Source organism: Panthera uncia, assembly GCF_023721935.1.
Source record: "Panthera uncia isolate 11264 chromosome B2 unlocalized genomic scaffold, Puncia_PCG_1.0 HiC_scaffold_24, whole genome shotgun sequence".
NCBI lineage: Eukaryota > Metazoa > Chordata > Mammalia > Carnivora > Felidae > Panthera > Panthera uncia.
The window spans coordinates 68,987,208-69,014,803 of record NW_026057580.1 but is presented as its reverse complement, the minus strand read 5'-3'; the positions used below and the strand labels follow the sequence as shown (position 1 = coordinate 69,014,803).

Genomic DNA, 27,596 nt, shown 5'->3' with positions numbered 1-27,596 from the left:
TTACTGACTCTAATCAACAACTCGTGAATTGGGCAGCATGCAATCTAGCAGGTGGAAAGGAGCTCTGAGAAGCTGTACAAAAGGACTTTTATAGGCAGAATGGAGAGGGAACAAGAAAGTTATAGCAGAAAAAAAAGTGGATTGGTTATGGCAAGGTTACTTTCCTTTAGGGGATGGCAGGGGTTTAACAGGCAGATTACCTCTAACTAGTGCTGATTAGAAGATTTTTCATTGGTTTAAGATTCCATTTCTGGGAGAACCTAAACCGTAATTAAATAAAACTAGTTGGGTGATATGAGGCATAGCATAAATGATTCTATTTTGGGCCTGTTAAATGGACTCTCAAGTCCAGAGGTTTAAAATTTAGATAGATAAAGATGGGCTCTTAACTAAAGCCATATGATATTATGGGAGTCCTTATCTTTGTATATAAATGGTAGGAAAATACAACTGAGAATTTGGTACTTAAAAGAGAACAGAATTTAGTTATATTACATTTTACATGTGACCTTTGCTCTAGGCCAACTAACTAAGCTTCTTTGTTTACTTTATCAAGGTTGCAGATTCAGTACTTTTGTCAGGAAGACATTTGAATAAACAAACTTTTGGGTCCAAATGATTTAAATAAACTTATTCCTTCTTAAAGAACTACTTGAATTTCTTTTCTCCATGAGGGATTTTTAGTTCGGATTCTCAACAAATATACATATAAATGACAAGCACAACTGTGGTATCAGGAAATCTTGGAACTGGAACCCTTCAAATCTGAGCTGGTACTCTCTAGCTATGAGATTTTTGTAATAGCTCTAAACCTTAATTTCCCTACCTGTTAAAATTTGTATGATGATAAATTACTGTCTCAGGCGGTTGCTGAGGAGTAATTAAATCATAATGTATAAAAGTCCCCAGCAAAGTATTCGTTTACTTATTCTCCAAATATATAAGGGATTTCCAGGATAAATTTCCCTGAAGATTAAATTAGCAAATAAAAAGGGGGGGGGTACTGATGAAAATTCACCTTAGTTTTGAGAATGAAGATTAACCTTGTTAGGTTCATTAGGAAGACAGAATTTTTTCCCCATTTATAATGAATTGTTACAAAAAACTTTATCATATTAGGAAAGAAAAGTGGGTTCCATGATGGGCTATTTTACTTTAAGCCTTCAAAATAAAGAAAACAGATGAAAGAGGAGAACCTTATTTTTTCTTAAATTAAAAACTTTTATGATAAATAGAACATGTTTAAGAAAAATTAGAAAGTAGGGATAAGCGCACACACATACAAAATGTAACTATGAGATGATAGATGTAACGAACTTTATTGTGGCAGTCATTTCCCAATACATACATAAATCGTCACATTATATACTTTAAACTTAAACAGTGTTATATGTCAATTATGTCTCAAAGCTGGAAAAAAATAAAGATAAGCAAAAAGAAGTAAAATAATTCATAGGTGAACACTATGAATGGTATGGTATACATTTTTCTATATGTTTTTCTGGACAACATATGTTTTTATTTTCTCAAGAATGTGATTGTATTCTACATGATTTTGGTAACCTTAATTTTCCATTTAAAAATATATAATGGAGGGGTGCCTGGGTGGCTCGGTCAGTTAAGTGCTGGACTTCAGCTCAGGTCATGATCTCATAGTTCATGAGTTCTAGCCCCACGTTGGGCTCTGTCCTGACAGGTGCTTGGGATCCTCTGTTCCCCCCTCTCTGCCCCTCTCCCGTTCGCTCTCTCCCTCTCAAATATAAATAAAACAAAATTGTACAATTCACATATACAACTCTTCTACCAATAATATCATTAATGAAATGCAGTTATTCTTGAGGGTATGGGTAAAAAAGTCTGCTTTCTCATCTTCCTTCCTCCGAAAACCCTTGTCTTTATTTTTGGTGATGCTATTCCACTGTATGGATGTACCACTATTTGTTTACTGTGTAACTCTGTTGATTGATGCTTATGTTGTTTGTAACTTTTTATTAGTACAGACAACGCTATGATCAACAGATACTTAGTTAAAACTTTGGTTTTCTGAGAGGGAATTTTCTAATGTGAAATATATAAAGTGGGGCGCCTGAGTGGTTCAGTCAGTTAAGTGTCCGACTTGGGCTCAGGTCACGATCTCATGGTTTGTGGGTTCAAGCCCTGTATTGGGCTGTGTGCTGACAGCTCAGAGCCTGGAGCCTGTTTCAGATTCTGTGTCTCCTCTCTTTCTGCACCTCTCCTGTTTGTTCTCTGTCTCTCTGTCTCTCTCTCTCTCAAAAATAAATAAACATAAAAAATCAAAAAAATACATAAAGTGAAAGGAAAGAATACATAAATCAAAATGTGTTTAACTGACTTTAAAATGGAGATCACCATTAGGAAACTTCAAAGTGGACTAGTGTTTCCTAGTATTACTCTATTGATCTGCATAAAGTAGGGGTTTTAAGAACTTATATGATTAAAAACTTAAAAGATTTCTTCCTGGATGTACTTATGGGTAGCAATAAAAACACAACATAAGCTTTTAGAACTTAATGGCATCTTTCTCTTTTTTTAAAAATTTATTATTTTAATGTATTTTTTTAAAGTTTGTTTTACTTTGAGAGAGCGAGAGCAGAGAGACTGAGTCGGGGAGGGACAGAGGTAGAGGGAGAAAGAGAATCTTAAGCAGACTCCATCCCTGGTGGGGAGACTGACAGTGGGGTTTGAGGTCACACCTGTGAGATAGTCACCTGAGCCCAAATCAAGAGTCAGAGGCTTAACTGACTGAGCCATCCAGGCACCCTGAGTATCCATAATCTTAAAAAAAATTTTTTTTTAATGTTTATTTTTGAGAGAGAGACACACACAGAGTGTGAGCAGAGGAGGGGCAGAGAGAGAGGAAGACACAGAATCCAAAGTAGGCTCTAGGCTCTGAGCTGTCAGCGCAGAGCCCAACATGGGACTCAAACTCACCAACTGTGAGATCATGACTGGAGCCGAAGTCGGATGCTTAACCGTCTGAGCCACCAGGTGCCCCGTCCATAATCTTTAATGAAGAGATTGATGACAGCAAATTAATAATCATCATTTGTCAGGGTGCACTTTTTTTTTTTTCCAATATATGAAATTTATTGTCAAATTGGTTTCCATACAACACCCAGTGCTCATCCCAAAAAGTGCCCTCCTCAATACCCATCACCCAGCCTCCCCTCCCTCCCACCCCCCATCAACCCTCAGTTTGTTCTCAGTTTTTAAGAGTCTCTTATGGTTTGGCTCTCTCCCACTCTAACCTCTTTTTTTTTTTTTTCCTTCCCCTCCCCCATGGGTTTCTGTTAAGTTTCTCAGGATCCACATAAGAGTGAAACCATATGGTATCTGTCTTTCTCTGTATGGCTTATTTCACTTAGCATCACACTCTCCAGTTCCATCCACGTTGCTACAAAAGGCCATATTTCATCCTTTCTCATTGCCACGTAGTATTCCATTGTGTATATAAACCACAATTTCTTTATCCATTCATCAGTTGATGGACATTTAGGCTCTTTCCATAATTTGGCTATTGTTGAGAGTGCTGCTATAAACATTGGGGTACAAGTGTTCTATGCATCAGTACTGCTGTATCCCTTGGGTAAATTCCTAGCAGTGCTATTGCTGGGTCATAGGGTAGGTCTATTTTTAATTTTCTGAGGAACCTCCACACTGCTTTCCAGAGCGGCTCAGGGTGCACTTTTCTATAATTTTTCTAAGATATTGATTGATAAGTACTGGATTTTTCATCGATGAAATATTTATTTAGATCCATCTTGGCAGATGCCCCCCTCCCCACAACAGTTCAGTGGTTTTAGTATATTCACAGTTGTGTAATCATTACCGCCAAGTTTAGAACATTTCATGATTCCCCCCTCACGCCCCCCCGCCAAAAAAAACCTGTACCCATTAGCAGTCACTCCCAATTTCCCCATTCTCCTAGCTCCTGGAAACACTGTTCTACTTTCTGTCTCTGGATTTGTCTCTTCTAGACATTTCATGTAAGTGAAATCATACCATATGTGGTTTGTGTCTGGCTTCTTGCACTTAGCATAATATTTTCAGAGTCCATCCATGTTGTAGAATGTATGACTATTGTTGAACAATGCAGGGGTTAGGTGCACCAACGCTCATGCAGTTGAAAATCCACTTAGAATTTTTACTTCTTTAAAACTTTACTAATCCCCTACTGTTGACCAGTAGCTGTACCGATAACATAAACAGTTGATCAGCACATATTTTGTATGTTCTATGTTTAATATGTAGTATTCTTATAATAAAGTAAACTAGAGAAAAGAAAAAGTTAAGAAAACCATAAAGTATACATTTTCAGTACTATTCATATACTTGAAAACATCTGCATATAAATGGAGCCATGTAGTTCAAACCTTTGTTGAAGGTCAACTGCACATCATTCTTTTAAATGGCTGAAGAGTACTCCATTGTATGCATATATCACATTTTGTTTATCCATTCATCAGTTGATGAACATTTGGGTTGTTTTCATTTTTTTGGCTACGCGAGTAATTCTCTATGAACATTTGTGTAGAAGTTTTTACTTATTTATATTTTAAATTGTCTTGGGCATAAAAAAGTGGAATTGCTGGGTTATGTTTGCCCTGTATTTAGCATTTTGAAGAACTACCACACTGTTTTCCAAAGCAGCTGCACCATTTTGCATTCTCATGCGCAATGTGAGAGTTGCAATTTCTGTACATCCAAACATTTGGTATTGTCTGTCTTTTTGATTTTAACCATCTTAGTGGGCGTAAACTGGAATTCCGTTGTGGTTTTGATTTGTATTTTCCTAATAACTAGTGATATTGAATATCTTCCCCTGTGCTTTTTTGACCATTTGCGTATATTCTTTGGAGAAGTGTTTATTTAAGCCCTTTGCCCATTTTTTCATTGGGTTTTCTTTTTATTGTTTTTGTTGTTGGGTTGTAAGAGTTCTTTATATATTCTGGATACTAGGCTCTTAACTGATTTATGATTTGCAAATATTTTCTCTCATTTTGTGGATTGCTTTTTCACTTTCTTGATGGTGTCCTTTGAAGCACAAAAGTTTTAAATTAAAAAAAAAATTATTTATTTATTTATTTATTTATTAATTTACATCCCAGTTGGTTAGCTATATAGTGCAATAATGATTTCAGCAGTAGAATCAAGTGATTCATTCCCTCCATATAACACCCTAACAAGTGTCCTTCTTAATGCCCCTTGCCCATTTAGCACATTGTAAATGTGTATAAAAAGTTTTTTTCTACCTTGGGAGGAACTGGAAGGGATTAGGGTCTGAAAATAGAAATCTGTAAAATGGGGATGATATCTTTTCCTTATGAGTTGTGAGGAATAAAGGAGATGATACTTTTATATTATAAGTAATACATGTGTTAATCCTGCTACTAATTTTTTAACATGAAATTTTGATGATCATTGATCTTTTAGTGTCTTTTATTTTTAGAGTATCGTGAAGTCTTTAAGAACAAATTGTTCTGAATTTCTTTTTATTTTCTTCTGGATTTCTTAATTAAAAACACACCACATATTATAAAAGGAAATGGTTATGCATGTTATATATATGGAACTGATGATTATTGAGCTGTAAAAGGCAAATATTTTAAATTGAATATGGTTTTTAAAATAATTATAAGGGGTGCCTGGGTGGCTCAATTGGTTAAACATCCGCTTCTTGGTTTTGACTCAGGTCATGATCTCATGGTTGCGAGATCAAGCCTCACTTCAGGCTCAGCATGGAGCACTGAGCCAACTTGGGTTTCTCTCTCTCCTTCTCTCTCTGCCCCTCCCCCATTTGTGTGTGCACGCTCTCTCTCTAAATAAACTTAAAAATTGCTTAAAAAATAATTATAGAAGTCATATAATCTGCAAAAGTAATTAGATAGTAAAGAAAGCTATGAGAAAGAAAGTAAGAAACACTCAAAATCCCACCAAGTGATAATTACTTAATATTTTGGTGCATTTCCTTCTTTCTGTCTTTTCATTTGTGGTACGTACACAAACACACATATTAACCTTTACAAAAACAACTTAAAAAAATAAGATTATCTTACATATGTAATGGTAATCTTTTTTTAATCTTCTTTTTTTTAGTGTTTATTTTGAGAGAGAGAGAGTGAGCAGGGGAGGGGCAGAGAGAGACAGAGACACAGAATCCGAAGCAGGCTCTAGGTTCTGTGCTTGTAGCACAGAGCCTGACACAGGGCTCGAACTCATGAGCTATGAAATCATGACCTGAGCCAAAGTCAGACCCTCAACCTACTGAGCCACCTAGGTGCCCAGTTTCAATCTTTTTTTAAAAAGAGTTTTTAGGTAATCTCTACACCCAACGTGGGGCTTGAACTCACAACCCCAAGATCAAAAGTCACATGCTCTACTGACTGAGCCAGCCAGGTGCCCCTAATCTTATTTCTTAAAATCTAAACACTAAATGATGTTATCTTTCTGTGTTAGCAAATATAGATCCATATAATCATTTTGCTTTATGGTATTCCATTGTCTGGCAATATTTTAATATGATTAATCCCCTATTGATGAATATGTTGTTTTCTCGTTATTTTTACTGAATAAGTAATGCTTAGTATGTTTGCCCACTTGTGTCTCATTATTCCTTTATAATAAATTCTTAGAAGCAGAATTGTTCGATCACAGGGTTTGCCCGTTTAGCAATGTATTGCCAAATACTTTCTCCACGTAGGATGAACCAACTTACACTACCAAAAGGGCTCAGTGCTCTCTCTTTCTCTTTGTCCTTGCCCACGTGGCTTTTGCTTGCTTACCTAAATTCATAGGCAGATGATATTTTGCCTTTATCTATATTATTATTGTTTTATTACTAGGGAAGTTAAATGCCTTCATTGTGTATTGGCTGTTTGTATTCATCTTTTGGGTATTTTGCATTCATTTCCTTTGTGCTTTTTTCAATAAGCAGTGTGTATGGCAATTAAGATTGGGCTTTGAAGTTGTATTATCTGGATTCATAATCGCAGCTATACCACTTCTTAGCTGTTTGACTTGGGCAGGTTAACTGTGTCTTAGTTTCCTCATCTGTAAAGTGGGGATAATGGTAGTACTTACCTTGTAGGGTTGTCGCAAGGATCGCATGACTGGTGAAGTGCTTGCAACAGGGTCTGGCAGATAACAAGCATGCTATTACTATTAGTCTTTTCATGCTCGTGTATTTCTATAGGATAAATTCCTACTAGGATAGCTCTGTGTGGAAATAGATATCACTGAATTGCTGTTTTAAAGAGTTGTTCCTTTTGTACTATAACCTGCATAATAACTCTTCAGTGTCATATCAGGATTATGATTGCATGCAAGCCATCTCAATGATCTGTTTCTGTATTCATCTGTATTTTTTCTTTCTTTATTTTTTAAAAGACTTTTTGTTTTATATAGAGAGTGCATGAATGCCTGTACACATCCGGGGGGGGGCGGTGGGGCAAAGGAAGAGGGAGAGAGAGAATCCCAAGCAGGTTCCATGCTCAGTGTGGAGCCTGTCATGGGGCTTGATCCCATGACCCTGGGATCATGACCTGAGCCAAAGTGTAGAGCGGACACTCAACCAACTGAGCCTCCCAGGTGCCCCTATAATCATCTGTATTCTTGAGAAATCAAAAGATTCGTGTATAAAATTGTACGTATTTTAAACATACGGGAAAGTTTAAAGACTTAGTCCTATGATCATCTGTATATTCACTGTCTAGAAATTTGCAAATTTTTTTTTTCTGTGAAAGGCTAGATATTTTCTGTATTTTTGTAAAGGGACAGTAAATATTTTAGGTTCTAGAGGCCAGTTTCTGTCACAACTACTCAATTCTGTAGTTGTAGTGAGTAAGCAGCCATGTAACAGGTGAATGAATGGACATGGCAGTGTTGAACAGAACTTTATTTACAAAAACAGGCACAGCTGGATTTGGCCTGGCTGTAGTTTGCCTTCCCCGGATCCATATTAAACAGTTAACAGATTGCTATATTTGCTTTCTCTGTAAATGTGTTTATGTATGCATATATATTTTTGTGAACCACTTGAAAGTTAAGTTGCAATCATCATGGTGCTATATACTTTAACATTTTAGTATGCATCTCATAAAAATAAACACATTTTTCTGCATAACCATAATATCATCATTAGAGCTAAGAACATTATAATTTTGTAATTTGTAATAGAACCAAGCCTATAATGTAGCAAATAAAGTATGAAAATCCTTAGATTTGCTTCTCAACCATTGTAACCCAGTGATCTGTCTTTATCCCTGTTCTTTTCTTATCTTTTTCTTTAGGTAGATATTTGTATTGTGTCACACTGTTTGCTGCTTTCATTTGACCCAATTACACAATCAAATGAAGGAAATGTTTTGATTTCTTTCATGTGTTTGGTTTGTATTTTTCAAAATCTGGGTTTTGTTTCTATATTTTATATGATTTGAAAGAGACAATTTTGTAATTTATAATCAAAAAAAGAGATCTTACATAGTGTCTAATTTCCATTTGATTGTTGGTACTTGTTATGTAGTGGAAGGAACTGAAGGAAGGTAAAGCCAATCATGTGCTTTTAAAAAGTGGCCGACTTTTGAATTTTCATGCTAAAAGAAGGAGGGCAAGTAATATGGGTATTCCCACTGTTTTCAAGCTTAACTTTAATGTGTTTTTACTTGATAAGGAAATTTATAACACTTCTGGTAAAACCCTCTACTCTGTGAAAAGTTATGCTGCACATTTGTCCAGCGTCCTTGCTTTATTTTTCTCCACTCCACTGGCATCTTCTTCCCAGATTCAGCACTTTGTGTTGTCTTCCTCTTATATTATCTCTTAGGCTACAGATGCTAAGCATCATCTTATTTTATCCTTTTAGAAACATCAGCTTTCTTGATTACAAGGAAAGAATTTGGTGTGTTGGTATAGCTGTGGGACTGTAGGCTACAGTTAGGAATAGCATGCACAAAATGAGGTAAAAATGAGAGTATCTTCTTCTAGATTACTGTCTTGATAATAACTACCAGTAGGAGGCAGGTTGATTATTAGGAACAGACTCAAGATTATTGTCACATCTCTGTATTCTACACAGAATAAGCAAAATGTATAAAGTTCTAAAAAAAGAAGCACAACAGCAAGTAATTCAGGATGGCTTGTGTAGGTACTTGGGATGGAGGTTGGAAGTATGTTTGAGAAAGGCAGAACATGATCATTGTGTGCCTGACTTCAGAATTTGGCCATTAGCCTGATGGAGAAGTGGAGCAATGGATTCCAAATGGAAGAGATTCTAATATTTCCCCAAATGGAAATAGTAGATTTTTCTCTGATTGTAAAAGGAACAACATACTGTTGTAAAATGCAGATTAATTGTACAAAAAGTAGGCACTCATTCACGAGAGTGAATTCTCCACTGCTAGCAGTTAGGTGTGTAGCCTCATGGTGGGGAATTGCATGATGAGTTTTGCAGTGGTGTGGATGGTGGAGAAGACAAGAGGGTGAGAGTAGAAGTAGGAGGCTGTTAGGTCCAAGTGAGAAATGATGAAGACCTATTTCTTAGTAGCAGCTGTGGGAGTAGGAAATGGGCAAGGCTAGGGTAACAGTTCAAGCGCTGTTTAGGAGATAGATGGGATTCAATGACCAGTTGGATGAATGGGCTGGAGGATCCCCCAGAGAAGTGGCTGGAATGGTGGTTAAGTGGATTTCTCAGAACTTGGGATCAAATTGTGGGGTCACTTGAAGTGGCACAAAAAGGGAAAATAGCAGTTTTGCCAATGGCATAATTCGACTGGGAAGTGTGTCCGTAGTTCTTACTTTCATCCTGTGTTTCCAGGCTTTTTTTTTTTTTTTTAGAAGGGGAGCTACAAGTAAGAATTCAATTCTATTTTGACAAGATAAGAGCTATTATATCATACATTTTTCTCTTACTAATTGTTTCTCTCTTAAATTAGTTCAGGGTAGCAGTTTCCTTTGAGAAGTTGCTTCTGTTTTGGTGTGTAACTGTAGCATGACTTTTTTCTTTTTTTTTTAATGTTTGTTTATTTTGAGAGTGGATGGGGTATGAGCAGAGAGAGGGAGAGAGAGAATCCCAAGCAGTTTCCGCAGCAGGGCTTGAACTCACAAACCCTGAGATTGTGACCGGAGCTGAAATCAAGAGTCAAATGTTTAACCAACTGAGCCACCCAGGCACCCCACTGTAGCATAACTTTCACATTTTACAAAGTCCTCGTTCGCATCTTTCACTTTTTATTCTGAGGAACTGAGATTGGAGTGGGGTGAGGGAGGTGCTTGGGCAAGTTATTTGCAGACATTTTTTTGACTCTGAATTAAGGGCTGTTTGGGTCTCTGAGTAGGATCTTGCTTTCACCAGATTCTGCTGTGTTTCTCATCATTGGAAAGAAGGCTGTAGAATTCATGGTATGACACTTTGGCTCCGTGTTATTGTCACAGTAATGCAATGTTAGCATGGACTCTGAGTTCTGGGACACAGTGAAGGATCCACAGTATCCAGGTAACTAAAAGATGATTGGTTGGTTGATGGCTGGGGCTTTTGGAACCGAGGCATTCATTTCCTGGTGAAAAAGACTTAGGTCACCGATGCCAACCTCTTTTGCTTTTTCAGATAGGATTAACCCCGAACTTTCATACAGATAAGAATTTCTGCATTTTAAATGGTCCCATAGAAGGAAATTTCACTCCTTTTTTCTTTTGGTTTTCCATCTATGCATTGAGCAGTCCTCATTGTTGGGACATTTTTTAATCTAGCTGAAATGCTGCCATTTCAGGACACTTCTTGTTCGGTTTTATGTTATGTCCTTTCATGAACCTCTTATGAAATGTTGCCTGGAATATACATGGAGTATCACAGTAATACACTACTTTTGGGGTTTGAGAAGATGTGGATAGAGGTTTGAGAAGACATGGGTGAGGGTTATTGAATTATAACACAGTGTTAAGTTAATGTTTTTCCCTGGAGTTATTTTCTTGCTTTATCTCTATTATAATTATTACTACCATTTTTAGTAACCTTTTAATGGATGTAGTTACTCACCTGAGGTATTATTCTAAATAGTATGTGTGAGAATAGGCAGGCTTTCCTTAGGGTCACGGGTTGAAATTGTATAACAGATACCTAGGATTTAGGAGAGACCTTGCCCCCTGCAATGTTTTCTTGTCTTTATACTGGAAGGAATTAAGATAGTAATGAGAAAGATATATTTTGAAATTTTGCTGTTGGTTTTTGTTTATACTCTAAAGCTTATTTCAGAAACTTGAATTTTGGTTCTATCAGTTGTATTCTTTATTTATTTACTTATTTATTATTATTATTATTTTTAATTAAGTAGACTCCACACCCAGTGTGGGGCTTGAATTCAGAACCCCAAGATCAAGAGTTGCATACCCTACTGGCTGAGCCAGCCAGGCACCTCCAGTTGTGCTCTTTAAAGTCAGTTTTTTTCTCATCATTTAAAAAGTGGCTTCCTTGCACCCAACCAAAAAGTGATAAACAGTGATGAAGCATATGCAAGCTTAGTTAACTGGTGAGTTATTTACTGATAACTTTCTCTTGGCTCCTGTATTTTATGTTTATAGCTAAGATTTTATGAGCTAGCATGTAATGGACAACATTTGTTAGAAGCAGGCATTTCTGAGTTCAGATCCTAGCTGTTTAACTTCACAAATCACGTACTTCGTGAAGCCTTTAAAATGAGGTGGAGAACTATCTCACAGAAGTTTTACGAGGCTTAGTTGAAATTATGTATATAAAGAACCTGGTACAGTGATATATAGGGGGCACTAAAAGACACTGGCTCCTTCTGTTTTACATAAAAACAAACTTGAGCTCATAAAAAGTGGGAAACCAAAATCTCTTAAAAGTTTCATTTTTTCCCTTAAAAATAAAAAAAAAAAATCTAAATGCCATCTCCTTTAGGCTTTCTCATCTTGTGGAGATGGGGATAGATGCACTCACAATACCCTGGGGCTTTTTCTCTTTCAAAGAGCTCATTATTCTGTATTTTAATTGCTTAGTATAATGCTTGGCACAGAAATGGTCCTATTTGTCGGAGGGATGTCTTGCAAAGAGAGAAAATGTTCTCTATTGCTTTCTCCTCTTGAACACCTCAAAAGTTGTACTGAAAAAAAAAAGATTTATTTATCCTCTCAGGATAGTTGGTTTGTTTTGGAAGAGAAATGATACATTATAGTTAAGGAAATTAAGTACAGTATTACCAACTGGCTTAAAATCCTGATGTCTTCTGATATATTCCTTATTATCAGAGTTTTTATGACTTGAAATGAAGGCAATAGTGTGCTTTTAAATGTTTGAGAATATGAAGTTTTTGAAGGGCTCAAGAATGACTATTTCTCTGAACTTGATTCATTCACCTGACATTTATTGAGTACTTCTGTATAGTCTAGACCCTGTGTGAAGGGCTATCAAAAGCCAAAGAATTTCTGATGGTTTCTGTCCTCAGGGAATTTTACTTTAGTGACAAGGCAGACAAGAAAACCAACCTTACATTATAATTGAGAAATATTGTAGTACCTGCCTAGAAAAGGTAAACATAGGAAGACTGTCTATTCACATTTGGTACACGAATGTGTTGTCTGTACCTGTGTTGGTGGTGGCTGCAGCAGGCGAATATTTTGGAGGAGCTGGGATTTGAAGGAGGGGAGGAGGAAGGTTCGGGAGAAAGCCATTGCAAGCACCTGTTCAAAGGCAGGGTGGTGTGAGAAGCCTACAGGTTGTTCTTTGTCTAATGAAGCTGGGATCATCAAGGACTGAGTTCCTTCTGTTTGCTTCACGGTCCGTTGGCATAATAGAAATTACCTTGCAGTCCAAAATGATGGCCAGAGTGCCACCCATCGTGTCCCAGTACCAGACACACTCCCAGCCAAGTCTGTTCCCTTCAAGTAACTTTTCTGGAAGGTCACAACCCATGACTTCCACTTACAGCTCGTTGGCCAGTCCTAGCAGCTGGGAAGGCTGGAAAGGGTACACTATTACTTGGGGGCATGGTGCCCAGGATAAAACCAGAGTCTGTTACTGAGCAGTAAAGGGAGAATAGGTATATAGACCGCCAGCAGTGTCTGCCACAGAGAGGATTGAGAGTGGAGGTGGGGAGACCAGTTTAGTACAGCTGCTAAGTAGTAGTAGCTTAGTCTCTTACAGAAGAGATTTGGTTGATAGTCTTGAAATGCAAGAAATGTAACTGTTTGGTAACTAAGTAGAGAAGCTATTCTGAGGGGAAACCTAGAGGGTCGAAGCCATGGTTTTGATACCATGCTAGTTCAAGTTCTGGGAGTAAAAATCGTGCTTGAATGATTTTAATCCTTGAGTTACAAATCTTTCCACGCTTTTAGAAAAATTAAAGATTTTGGTACTAACGAGGAACATTGATAAGAATGGCATCGGTAGGAATTACATTCCAAAAAACTATCCAGCGTGGCTTTTTCAACTGGGTAACATACATTCAAAGGGGATTTGCAATTAGTTTTTCTTGAAGATGAAATCATGAGTGGTTTTATTTTTCTGCTCTATACTGTAGGTTTTATACACTTGGCACATGGTGACTTTTTTTTTAAATGGGGTAAAATGCACACAAAATTTACCATTTTAATCATTCTTAACTGTACAGTGGCATTAAGTACATTCATAGTTTTGTGTGCTGTCACCACCATCCATCCACAGAACTCTTTTCATCTTGCAAAACGGAAACCCTGTATCTTTAAAGAATAACTCCACATTTCTCCCTTTCCCCCAGGCTCTGGCAACTTCCATCCTACTTTGTCTTTATGCATTTGCCCACTACCTCAATAGAAGTAGAATCACACAGTGTTTGTCCTTTTGTGACTTACTTACTGCGTCTAGCATAATATCCTTAAGGTTAATCTATGTTGTAGTATGTGTCGGAAAGCATACACCACATTTAGACATTTTAAAACATTATTTTATTTTTTTAATGTTTATTTATTTTTGAGAGCAAGAGTGTGAGTGGGGGAGGGGCATAGGGAGAGGGAAAAAGAGACTCTCAAGCAGGTTCCATGCCCCCTGTGGAGCCCCCGAGGGGCTTGATCTCAGAACTAGGAGATCACGACTGGGGTGGTAATCAAGAGTCAGGTGCTCAACTGACTGAGCCACCCAGGTGCCCCGAGTTTATACCACATTAAAAAAGAAAGTTTGAAGATCTAATTGGCTTTATTAAATGATTCATGAATCAGGTAGCATCTCATCCAGCAAGTAGAGAGGTGCTCTGAGGAGTTGAACAAAATGGAAGGTTTTTATAGGAAAGAGGGTGGGGCAAGAGAGTTCTAAGCAAAAGAGAAGAAAGGACTGTTTCAGGCAAGATCATGTGTCCTTAAAGGAATGGGCTGGAGGTCTTATTATGCAGATCACCATATCTTCTTTTGAGGGATGGAGAAGGCCCGTGGCACACCTCAGTGGTGATGATCAGAAAATTTTTGACTGACTAGTTAAGACTTACATTTCTAGGGAAGTTGAAACTACATTTAGATCTGGTGTTAAGCCCTGGTTTACTGACTTGGGGCCTTAAATTAAGTGATGCCTCTTAGGACTTTTGATTTTCTTTTTAACAGTTACCTCCTTGGGATTAGACTCTCAGTTTAACTGAGAGATGTGCTCAAAATTTAAGGCATTGGCACTACTCTCAGCTATTGCTCTGGAAAGTTCCCACAGTTGTTGTTGCTGTTTCTTTATGTGGTATCCATAGGTCATGTTTTTGGCCTAATCTCTGTGATATTCACAAGCAACAGCTTCAGGTTTGCGGTTTTTAAGTCAGTCATCCTTCTTGTTGTTGTTGTTGTTGTTGTTGTTTCTCCTGACATCCCCGTCTTAGGGAGATCATTTGCTTGGTGGTTAGTGGCTGCCAACAGGCGCTTAGAGTTTTTTTGAGAATGCAATTTGCCAGTGAGATTATTACGATTACTATAAATGGATAATTTCTAATGTTTGGAGTGCATTTTGGAGCCATGGTCCCCAAGACCCAAACAAATTAAATCATATGGATCAAAGAAAGACCTGCTGAATGAGTCACCTTTTTTTGGCCACGTGGCCTGCCCAGTGATCTTACGTAGTTAAGTTTCAGCTTCCCCAGAAATGTTAATCCAGCTATAATTAACTAGTGGTATTGGCTATAGCGTAAACACCTCCTTGCTCAGCTAAAAGATAATCAAGAGCTATCCTATTATCAAGAAAAACTCTGGCTAGAAAGTCTAAGGACCTCTTTTGGGCTGCTATTGCTTTTGCAGATTTTGCAATAATTTTAAGAATTAAGGAGAAGTTCTTGATCATAGCCTCATTACATTTATCCCTAACCAGGGAAATAGGGACCTGTCAAAGAAGTGAATCCTGAATCGTGAATATCTCCTGCTAGTTCCTTTTTAAGTCAGCAATGTTAAGTATAGGGGAGCCTGCCAGTGAGATGTCTTATTTTGCTTAATAAAAGTTAGAGGCATAGATTTTCTCCTAGCCTGATATAAATGGTTGTTCTAGTTTCCAGAAGTTACCTCCTTAGTTATGGCCTGGGAGGTAAAGATGAGTATGTTATCTTTCCAAGCCAATGCCAGAGGAAAGGAAAGGAAGAGAAGAAAGAGTTTCGTGTTTAAAGTATGAAATCTTGATCCATGGTCCTGGGCAGTAACAGTCTACCTTGATGTCAGCTACTTCTCTTCCTCATCAAATTGATTTGGCGGGTCTCCCCTGTCTGTGCAGCACTGGATGTCGGGTGGAGCCTTTTGTGAGATGTGTATTCAAGGCTCAATGCCTTTTAATTTTGCAGCAGTGTCCGTGGTCAGGAGCACTTGGTAAGGTCCCTTGCAACGAGGTTTGAGGGCTGGTGTCCTTTGATGATGTTTCTGGAATATCCAATCACCAGGCCTAGAATGTGACCAATGGGATCCTTTGAATTGGGATCTGGGATGGCTTCTTTAACCTGTTAATGATAGGCTTGAGCGTAAGACATTAGAGACTTATAGTAGCTGGTCATACTAGGCTGAAATAACAAGGGATCAGCAGAAGGTGATAGACATTGGTCTCTTGGTGATTTTCTCATGTGGAATGAGTTTGTTTTCCAAAGGGGAAACTGGGAACAGTCAGCAAGATCAAAAGCAATAGCTTAGCCAGGAAAGTCCAGGAGTTTCGTCAAGTTTAGAAGTTTTAAGTTTGAGGATCCCATTAGTTCTTTCAACCTTGACCAATGACTGAGGGTGATAAGGGCAATGAAAATTCAGAGAAGTTTGCAAGTCTTTCATTAAGGCTTGTATGATGTGCCCAGTGAAGTGGGTGCCTCCATCACTGGAGATTACAGGAGGTATGCCTCAACTATACCACAGTTTGTTTATCCATTTACCCATCAATGGAGACTTGGTTGAGTTCCAGTTTTAGGCTATTATGAATAATGCTGCTATGAATATGGGCATATAAATATCTCTTTGAGAGTCCCTGCTTTGAATCCCTTTGGCTATATACCCAGAAGTAGAATTGCTGGATACTATGGTAATTTTATTGTTAAATTTTTGAGGAACTGCCATACTGTTTTCTTTGCAATTACCCCATTTTGCATTCTCACCAACAACACACAGGGATTCCAATTTCTCCATATCCTCACCAACACTATTTTCCACCTTAAAAAAAAAAAAATTGTTAGTAGCCATCTTAATGGGCGTGTGATAGTATCTCATTGTGTTGAATTTTTTTTAAAGCTTATAAAATATTTAAGAGTGAGTTATATAATCACATGGCGGCAGTTTTATTTAATTAATTAATTAACTTTAAGTAGGCTCTTTGCCCAACATGGGGCTCGAACTCACGACCCTGAGATCAAGTCGCATATTCTACTAATTGAGCCAGCCAGGTGCCCCATATGGCAGCGATTTAAAAAAATGGAACAAAATCACCAGTGCTACTCTAACACCAATATTATTTTAATGTTATTTGGAGATGTATGACCATATATATATTACTCATGATTGGAGTCATAAACATTTCCCTTTTTTTTTTTTTAACACATTTTGTACAACAATCATTTGAATTTTAAGTTCCCAGGAAAATGTTACAAATGCTGAAGAATCTATATAGCATGATTGAACTTACGAACATTTATAATTGTTTGGTTTCTTACATATAGAGAAGTGCCTGGTTTATATGATTTTAGTTCCATAGTCTGGATGATACAGTGACTAAGTAGTCGTTTGAATTGCACATCTGCTACTTCTGGCTGTGTGTGTTTAAGCAAGTTTCTTAAGGTCTTGTGTCTCAGTTTCTTTATTTGTAAAGTGAGGATAATACCTCAGAGTTGTGAAGACTGAATGACTTAATACCTGTGGAGCTCTTGGAATTGTTCCTGGCACATCATGCATCTCATAGTAGACTTTGCTGCCCTTATTGTTTTATGGGGGGAGGATTTTATCAGCTTGGTTTTTAGAAATATATGCAAGTAAGTAACTTAGTGTCTTAGATCCTTAGCTTAGAATGTCACAAGCAGTGTTTTAGCGGAGGGTGCAGTCTATAAGATTGTTTTGGGAATTAAGAGAAGATAAATCTGAAGCAGATGATGTTGGGCAAATAGCTAAATTAGTAATATGGTACAACCGTCTCCTGGGGACTGTGATTTTTCAGGCTGCCATTTAGCCCTGACAACTACTCTAGGCTCTTTTGGTCAGCTTAGTCTTTTTGCTTTGGGCTTCCTTCCCCATCTGGTTCCCCAGATTCCTTGGTTTGGTGCTCTGTATTCCCTCTAACAACTTAAAAAAAAATTCTTATTTATTTTTGAGAGAGAAAGAGAGAATGAGAATAAGAATGAGTGGGGGAGGGGCAGAGACAGAGGGAGACAGAGGATTCCAAGTGGGCTCTTGAGCTGACAGCAGACAGCCCAATGCGGGGCTTGAACTCATGAACCATGAGATCATGGCCTGAACTGAAGTCAGATGCTTAACCGACTGAACCACCTAGGTGCCCCTATAACAGCTTTCATTAAGTTGGTAATTTAAGTCAGATGCACTGATTTAAATTTTTACAAAATATAGCATTCTGTGATTTTTAATATCTTATTTCATTTGATATTCAGTATAAATCTGTGAGATGGTGAAGGAGTCCTCATTGAACAACTCTGGTTGTGCTAAGAGATTAAGTGACCTGCTTGATGTCTCAAAGTAATTGAATGGTTTATCTGGAACTTGAACTGAAGCCATCTGACTTTAGGGCAAATGTTTTATAATATTGTTTCTTCCTTGACATAACATGTTTTAAGGCAACACTTTGTTTCTTCTTCCCTAATTATTTGATGACATTTTTAAGGATTTCTAAATATTACATAAAGATAACATGCCCCCCTCTTTTAAATTAAACAGAAATTTTTTTAATGTTTATTTTTGAGAGACAGAGAGACAGAGTGTGAGCCAGGGAGGGGCAGAGAGAGGGAGACACAGAATCCGAAACAGTTCCAGGCTCTGAGCTGTCAGCACAGAGTCCAGTGCGGGGCTTGAACCCACAAACTGTGAGATCACGACTTGAGCCGAATTTGGACGCTTAACCTGACTGAGCCACCAGGCACCCCCCCTCTTTTAAATTTAATAGCTAGTAAAATTATCTAATTCCTGCCCATCTACATCAGCTGCATTTTGTAAGTCTTTTATCCTACAAAAGAAAATAATGAGTGAAATCTGAGTTCTAAAGATTTTACCTGATTATATCCTTAATTTTTTTTTACAAGGGTGTTCTCTGAAAAGGTTTTCATGTTTCATACTTATATTTATTTTATAATATTGGAAAAGGTAGATTTCTCCCTTACTGCCTAGCATATGTAGTACCTTGCTCATTTCAACATTACTGTCCAACTTAAATTAAATCTTGGCATTAGAATATCTTTACGGTTCTACTTTTCCCTTTTTCCTCTGCCTTGTCCTCTTCCAGATCTGTTTCTAATTGTTTTTCTTCTGTAGCCCCAACAATCTCGGGTCCTAGAAAGAATGTACCTTGAGCTGTAGGGTCTATCACATTTCATGATGTGAAGAATATTTTTCTGCTTAACTGCTCTTATATTCTTAATGTATGTATTGGCTCTTCACTTAATTTCATTATTTATTAATTTATTAATATTTATTATTTATAAGTAACCTCTACATCTAGCATGGGGCTTGAACTCATGACCCTGAGATCAAGAGTTGCATGCTCTACCAATTGAACCAGCCAGGTCCCCCCCTCTCTCACGTAATTTTAAAAATTAGTTACTTTTGGCATATATGAATTCCTACCTTGTTGCTCCTCTTAGTATCTCCAGTAGTACAAGTCACTTCTTTTGGTGAGAATATAAATTAAATAAGGCTCAACTTTTCTTTTTTTTTTCGTGTAATTAGCTGCATAACATATAATGAACTCTGAATATTATCAGTATACTGTTGATTTGCTCATTGTCAAATCTGAGATCTGATTTCCTTGGCAGATATGTAGACTTGTGATAGGCATTTGGCATTTTATGTTTTGGGCAGTGTAACTTTAAATCTACATAAACTTCTCTGCCTTTTGCCTCTGCTGTGTTCATAGATTCCAGGAGGGCTTCGTGTATGGACCTCAAGCGTTGGAGGTAGCAGACTTTTCAGCAGAAGGTAAAGCAGAGTGTTGCCTTCTGGTGTCACTGTGTGTGTGTGCTGGGGTGGGTATGTGACAGGTGAGAACTCGTCACAAATGTCGCCACAAAATAATTTATAATGATGCATTAAATAATTCACAAAATTAAAGACCGGGTTCTATAATTTTATTTAGTATTATTAAAATCCGTACAAAATATAAACCTTTAGATAGAACTAAAGACTGAATTTCACTCTCTGCTGTTAACTAAAGAGTAGGAGTGATTAAGAAAAGAGAGCATCATAATGTATGGTTTCTACTGCCTCGCTTTCTCAGACCTAGCTTCGTGATGATTTCTTCCTGGGAAGTTGTCCAAGGCATTATTCATATGTTGTATTCTTCCCTGCTGCTCCTTTTACTGAAAGATTGCTTCACAATAGAGGCAGCCTAGTCCATGACTCATGACTAGAGGATAGACATTCTTGCTGTAGGTCCCATGTGCCAAAAATGTTAGTTTCCAATATGTTAATTACTTCTCTCTTCAGAATGTGTTAATATGCTCTTCTCTCAAGTTAGTTCTTGTCTCAGGAGAGAAACAAACACATCCCACATATTTGTAAAATATGTTTTTATAGAGACCTTCTTAATGAGTTACTTTTAAAGAAAATAATGTGACACACCTTTCCGGGGTAATGCTCCTTTGACACTTTTTTTTTTTTTTTTTTTTAACAACAATAGAAACGTTTTACCTTTTATGTGCCAGTTAGTATAGATAGTACTTTCTGTGAATTTGTAAAACCACTTACGAACTTTCTTCGATGATGCTTGAATAGAGGCTTTTTGTTGTCGTTTGTTTTGCTTTTAAAGATCTATAGCAGCTGACAAAATGTTGTAGTCTAAGACATAATGTTCATAATGTGGCTAGTTTTTAGATAGATTCTGAATGGGATTAGAGGAATGGCTTTCTTATTTCTTCTGGAAATTTCATCTGTAGTGGCTATACCTTATATTTTAAATGCAGGTTGTACACCTTATGTGAAGTTAGGGTAGTACATATTTGGTAAATTTCTACTCTGTGCCCAACACAGGATCATTCCATTTTATAATCAACCGAATGTAACTATTTCTTTCTCTTTCCTCCTATTCAGAGAAGCTTTTATTAACTAGGAGATAGTTAATGGGGAGATAAATGAGTTTCAGACTTTATTGTAGTTAGCTGCAATTTTACCTCTTAGGCCATTTCTCCTTTCTTTTACTTTTCAGTGGCCAGTTGGAGGATATTTTCTATTTACTGACAATATTAGAAGTAATTTCTTGAAGGCCTTTTCATGCTTCATTTTCAGGCTAGTTGGCTATATTCACTACTGTTGAATTATGCAGCCTTATATTTGCTTAACTAACCTGAGAGTGTGGTATATTTTGTTACCAGTTGAGAATCTCAATATATTACCCTAAGCACTAGCATAAAAGATATAAGATATAAAGTTAAAGATAAAAGAATGTTTATAAAGATAAAAGTTCTGCTTCTATCAAGGCAGAGAAAGACTCTCCTCCCCATGTCCTTATCCCCCAATTTCTATGAGATGCGATGTGATGAAATAGATGGTTCTAAAATATTTTTTCAAAAATAATTGTCTTTATTTTTTAGAGCAGTTTTAAGTTTATAGAAAAATTGAGTGGAAAGTACAGAGAGTTTTCATATACCCCCTTACTCCCCCACCTTAACCGTCTTGCATTAGTGTGGTACATTTGCTATAATTGATGGGACAGTATTGTTAGATTATTATTAATTAAAGCCCACAGTTTACCTTAAGGTTCACTCTTTGGGTTGTATAATCTGTGGGTTTGACAATGTATAATCATATGTATCCACTAATATGATATCAAACAGAGTAATTTTGTTGCCCTGAACATATCCTGGGCTCCACTTATTTATCCCTGGCTTCTTTCCTTTGGGTCCCTGGCAACCACTGATCTTTTCCTGTCTCTATAGTTCTACCTTTTTCAGAATGGCATAGTTGTAATCATACAGCATGTAGCCTGAGATTAGCTTCCTTCATTTAAGCTTCCTCCATGCCCTTCTATGGCTTGATAGCTCATTTCTTTTTAGTGCTGAATAACATTTCATTGTCTGGATGGACCACAATTTATTTATCCATTCACCTACTGAAGGATATCTTGATTGCTTCCAGGTTTTGGCAATTATGAGGAAAGCTACTATAAACATTCATTCATGTGCCAGTTTTTGTGTGGACATAGTTTCTAGTTCATTTGGGTAAATACCAAGGAGTGTAATTGCTGGATCATATGATAAGAGAATGTTTGGTTTTATAAGAAACTGCCAAACTCTTCCAAAGTGGCTGTATCATTTTGCATTTCCACCAACAATTAAGTGGCTCTCCTATTGCTTCACGTCCTTGTTAGCATTTGATTTTCTGGGTTTTGGCCATTCCAATAGGTATATCCTTTGTCCCATTGTCAGAGATCATTTGACTATATTTAAGTGGGTCTATCTTGTTTTGTGTTTTAATTTGCAGCCCTGTAATGACATATGATGTTGACCATCTTTTCATATGCTTATTTGTCATTTGCATATCTTCTTCGGTGAGATGTCTGTGTAGGTCTTCTGCCCGTTAAAAAAAATTTTGTTTAATGTTTATTCATTTCTGAGAGACAAAGACACAGTGTGAGTTGGGGAGGGACAGAGAGAGGGAGACACAGAATCCGAAGCAGGCTCCAGACTCTGAGCTGTCAGCATGGAGCCCGATGTGGGACTCAGACTCACGGACTGCGATATCGTGACCTGAGCCCAGTCAGACACTTAACTGACTGAGCCACCCAGGTGCCTTAAAATGGGGTCATTTCACCTCAGTAAATGGGGTCCCTTATTGAGTTTTAACAATATCAAATTGTATATTTTGAATACCAGTCTTTTAATTGATATATATTTTGCGAATATTTTCGCCCAGTCTGTGACTTGTCTTTTTAGTCTCTTGAAAGTATCTTTTGCAGAGAAATTTTTAATTTTAGTCAAAAGTCATCTCCAAACTCAAGATCATCTGGATCTTCTCCTACATTGTCTTATAGGAGTTTTACTGTTTTATATTTTACATTTAGATCTGTGTTCCATTTTGAACTAATTTTTGCGAAGGGTGTAAGGTCTGTGTCTAGATTAATTTTTTTTTTATGTGGATGTCCCATTTGTTTAGGCACCATTTGTTGAAATACTGTTTTTTCTCTCATGTTGTCCTTTGTCCCTTTGTCAGACAGAGATCATTTGACTGTATTTGTGTTGGTCTATTTCTGGGCTCTCCATTCCATCCTATCAATCTATTTCCTATTCTTTTGCCAATGCTACCCTGTCTTTTTTTTTTTTTTTTTAAACGTTTATTCAGTTTTGAGAGAGAGAGAGACAGTGCGAGCAGGGAAGGGGTAGAGAGAGAGGGAGACACAGAATCTGAAGCAGGCTCCAGGCTCTGAGCTGTCAGCACAGAGCCCAATGCAGGGCTCAAACTCACAAACCATGAGATCATGACCTGAGCCAAAGTCTGACGCTTAACCAACTGAGCCACCCGGGTGTCCCAATGCTACCCTGTCTTGATTACTGTAGCTTTATAGTAAGTCTTGAAGTTGGATAATGTCAGTCTTTTGCCTTTTTCTTCTTCAAAATTGTGTTGGATATTCTGAGTCTTTTGTTTTTCCATGTCAACTTGAGACATTTTGTCAATGTCCACAAAATAATTGGCTGGGATTTTGATTGGGATTGTGTTGAATCTATAGATTAAGTTGGGAAGAACAGATATCTTGTCAATTGGGGTATTCATAGTCATATACATGGAATCTCTCTCCCTTTATTTAGATCTTTCTTGATTTCTTTCCTCAGTTTTTCTTATATAGATCTTGTACATCCTTTGTTAGATTTATACAAAAGTATTTCATTTTGGGGGGAGCTAATGTAAATGTTATTATGTTTTAAATTTAATTTTAACTCCAACTTTTCATTGTTGATATACAAGAAAGTAATTGACTTTTGTATACTAACCTTGTATCCTGAAACCTTGCTATAATAATTTATTTGTCCCAGGAGGTTTTTTTTCTTTTTTCTTTTTCTTTTTTTTTTTTTGTTGATTCTTTGGTATTTTCTCCAAAGATAATGATATCATCTGTAAACAGAGAGTTTTGTTTCTTCCTCCTTAATTGGTATACTTTTTATTTCCTTATTTTACTGTATTAGCTAGGACTTCGAGTATGATATTGAATAGGAGTGCCTTTTTCTGATCTTAGGGAAGCCATCTAGTTTCTTTCCATGGAGTATAACAATCTTAATAGATTATCCTAATCAATAGTATAAGAGATGTAATGTACTGCTCATATTAGGTCATAGGAGGACTCTTTCTCTTCCTCCCACTCTCTTCCTCTCATTGAATCTTCTGTAAGAAAGATAGGATTAAATCGATGGTTTTAAAAATATTTTAAATCGTGGGATTCAGGCAGTTTTTTATATTTTATGTTATATCGTAACTGCACACATTTCTTAGTTCCTCCACTCTTTTGTGAACTTCTGTAGGACGAATATTTTACCTCAATATATTATTATAATCCTTGTAGGGTCCAATATGCACTGCCATAGGCAAAACTATTTGTTGAATGAAAAACTTAATTTGAGACTCTTACTGTAAACCTCCATTTTATTAGAAAAGGTAGATAACCATTAACGTCAGCCCTCTTATCAATTAATCCATAAATTACTTGATTGTTAGTTGCTAGGTATTGTGATGGCTGTGAAGGCACACATGATGACACCTCCACTCAGAAAACTATTATCCATATAGGAAATGTTAATTTCAAATGTTATGTTTCATTTTTGCTGTTATTTGCCAAAAACTCATATTCCTGTATCCCTTCCTAAGCATTCTAATTGAAATGTTTACTCACAGGCTTCTTCTTTCATATTATCTTAAAGAAAGTTTGCAATTTTTTAAATGTTTACTTATTTTAGAGAGAGAGAGAGAGAGCGAGAGTGAGCAGACAAGCATGAACAGGGGAGGGGCAGAGAGAGACAGAGATACAGAATCCGAAGCAGGTTCCAGGCTCTGAGCTGTCAGCACAGAGCCTGACGCGGGGCTCGAACTCACGGGCTGTGAGATCATGACCTGAGCTGAAGTCGGATGCTCAATGGACTGAGCCACCCAGGCGCCCCTGAAATATACATTTTAAAAGGGTGAATTTCCATGGTGCCTGAATTCTTGTTTTGCTTTACTATGCTATATGTTTTTTTTTTAATTTTTTTAATGTTTATTTATTATTGAGAGAGAGAGACAGAGCATGAGCAGGGGAGGGACAGAAAGAGGGGGGAGACACAGAATCCAAAGCAGGCTCCAGGCTCTGAGCTGTCAGTACAGAGCCCGACGCAGGGCTCGAACTCACAAACTGGGAGATCATGACCTGAGCCAAAGTCGGATGCTTAACCAACTGAACCACCCAGGTGCCCCATACTGCACTATATGTTTTTTTAATTGATGTACAATTAACATACAATGTTATATTAGTTTCAGGTGGACAACATAGTGATTCAACAATTCCATACATTATTCAGTGCTCTTCATGATAAGTGTTGTCACCATCTGTCACCGTACAATGTTATTAAAATATTGACTGTATTCCCTATGCTGTACTTTTTAAAAAAAATTTTTTTTTTAACATTTATTTATTTTTGAGACAGAGAGAGACAGAGCATGAACGGGGGAGGGTCAGAGAGAGAGGGAGACACAGAATCTGAAACAGGCTCCAGGCTCTGAGCAGTCAGCACAGAGCCCAACGCGGGGCTTGAACCCACGGACAGTGAGATCGTGACCTGAGCCGAAGTCGGACGCTTAACCGACTGAGCCACCCAGGCGCCCTCCCCTATGCTGTACTTTTAATCTCCCTGACTTATTTATTTTATAACTGAAAGTTCCTACCTCCTAATTCCATTTGCCTATTTCACCCATCTCCCCACCCACCTTCCCTCTGGCAACCACCAGTTTGTTCTCTGTATTTAAGTTTATTTTAAGGGTTATTTCTTCATTTGTTTTGGTTTTTAGATTGCTCATATATGTAAAATCTTAAAAAAAAAGAACTGACATTTATTGAGCCTCTAGCTGGACACATGCTAAGCATTTTATATATGTGATCTCAATTATTTTCAAAATAGCTGTGTACTGTTGTTACTATTATTCTCAATTCATAAATGCAAAAACTGGTAACCTGAGGGTGTAAGTAACTTATTAGCTGTGTGACTTAGTATATATAATAGGTGTATAATTCCATATCCCATGCTAAGTCACACATTGTGGAAAAGTACCATATGAAGTGGCATGTGATGAATGTCATGTGTATAGTACAGAGATGTGCTTGGTGAATGCAGAGAAGAGATAAAGTGTTCACAAAACTTCTGGAAAGCTTGACCTTGTCTTAATGGATAGGATTAATAAGGGGAAAGACAGATCAGGGGGATTCATAACCATGGGAAAGACAGAGGGCCACAAACAGGAAGTATTTTGTGATTTGACAGTATAATATAAAAATGTAAGAAAAATTTCTGCTATAGTAGAAAAATGCAATAGAACTAATTTTGTCTTTTACTTATTAAAAAAATTTTTTTTTAAATGTTTATTTAGTTTTGAGAGACAGAGCGTGAGCAGGAAAGGGGCAGAGAGAGAGAGGGAGACACAGCATCTGAAGCAGGCTCCAGGCTCTGAACTGTCAGCACAGAGCCTGACGCGGGGCTTGAACTCAAGAACTGTGAAATCATGACCTGAGCCAAAGTCGGGTGTTTAACCAACTGGGCCACTCAGGCGCCCCATGTCTTTTATTTTAAATGAGAACCCCTCTCCTCCATTTTCCTCTTAAAATCATTTCAACTGGATTTGCTTATTAGGTTTTGAGTATGAGAGTGGATCACAGAACCACTGCATGGGAACATGTCCTCAGTCCCGAAGCTTATCTTTGCTGGGTTAGGGCAGTCAGTGTAGCAAATGCAGAGAGAGCAAAAGCCTGGGGGTGGGGGGGGGGGGGGGGGGGGGGGGGGGGGCGGGGAATGGAAGATCAAAGGAATCTTTTAAAAAGGATTTTCCTAAAATCAAGTAAAATCAAGTATTTATCCCTTTGCCTTATCTCATTTGGTTAAGTATCCCACAAATAGCCATTAATATGCTAAATGCTGTGGATTTGCAAAGGCCTATAGGAGGTATCATTCATTGTTTTCAGTGAACTTAGTGTTTACTTGGAAAGAGAAGCGTAAAGTAAATAATTAGAAACCACTTAGCAGTGTTAAGCACCAAATCACGTAGTTTACATTGTTAATACTGTAGGATCCTTTTTCTTCAATGATGTTCTTCAGAGTTCTGTCCTCTGCTATTCTCATGCTTTCATTTTCTAAATGCTTTCACCTCTCCATCTCCTGTCCACATCTCCCTTCTAAGATACTGGTTCATCCAAATGCCTTTTGGGCATCTCCATTTAGACAATACCACAGTCCTTTCAACTTCAATTTACCTGAAACACGGAATCACAAACACACAGATTGCTTAAAACCTTCTTTTCTTGGATTAAGTCCAGTTTCCTTAATGTGGTTCACCTGCTCTGTTTGCTCTGGCCCTGCCTCTTTTCTCCTTCAGCTTTAACTTGCTTTCACCTGTTTTCAACCAGCCTTGCTGAACTTCCAATGCATCTTACTCTTCTGCATCTGACACATGCTATTCCCTTTTTCCAGAAGGGAAACAAGAAATGAAGCTATCATGATTAAAAGCACAGACTCTGGACACAGACTTCCTAGATCCAGGTGAATCCTGAATCTGCCACTTACCTAGCTGTGTGATCTGGAGTGAGTTACTTAACCTCCCTGTTTTCAGTGTCCTCCTCTGTACAGTGAGATGGTGATAGTATCTGCTTCACAGCATATTGTGAGGATTAGAAGAGTTAATACAGTTGAGACTCTTAAAGTGGTGCCTGCCTCGTACTAAGTACTATA

General features: G+C 37.5%; 1 protein-coding gene across 9 annotated transcripts in view; it reads left to right on the top strand.

The window, feature by feature from the left end:
• Nucleotides 1-27,596, top strand: part of CDK19 (cyclin dependent kinase 19) — a 190,643-nt gene that overhangs the window by 28,314 nt on the left and 134,733 nt on the right. For 2 of the 9 annotated variants that reach the window (XM_049654168.1, XM_049654169.1), the window contains exons 2-3: nucleotides 19,562-19,623; nucleotides 27,339-27,407. The exons of 2 other annotated variants lie outside the window; for them this stretch is intronic. In XM_049654168.1, coding sequence (XP_049510125.1) covers nucleotides 27,364-27,407 — 44 coding nt within the window. In that variant the 5' untranslated portion in view covers nucleotides 19,562-19,623; nucleotides 27,339-27,363. Of the gene's footprint in view, nucleotides 1-6,478; nucleotides 19,624-27,338; nucleotides 27,408-27,596 lie in introns of those variants that run through there. 5 more of the 9 variants (XM_049654173.1, XM_049654172.1, XM_049654171.1 and 2 more) reach the window with 3 other exon arrangements.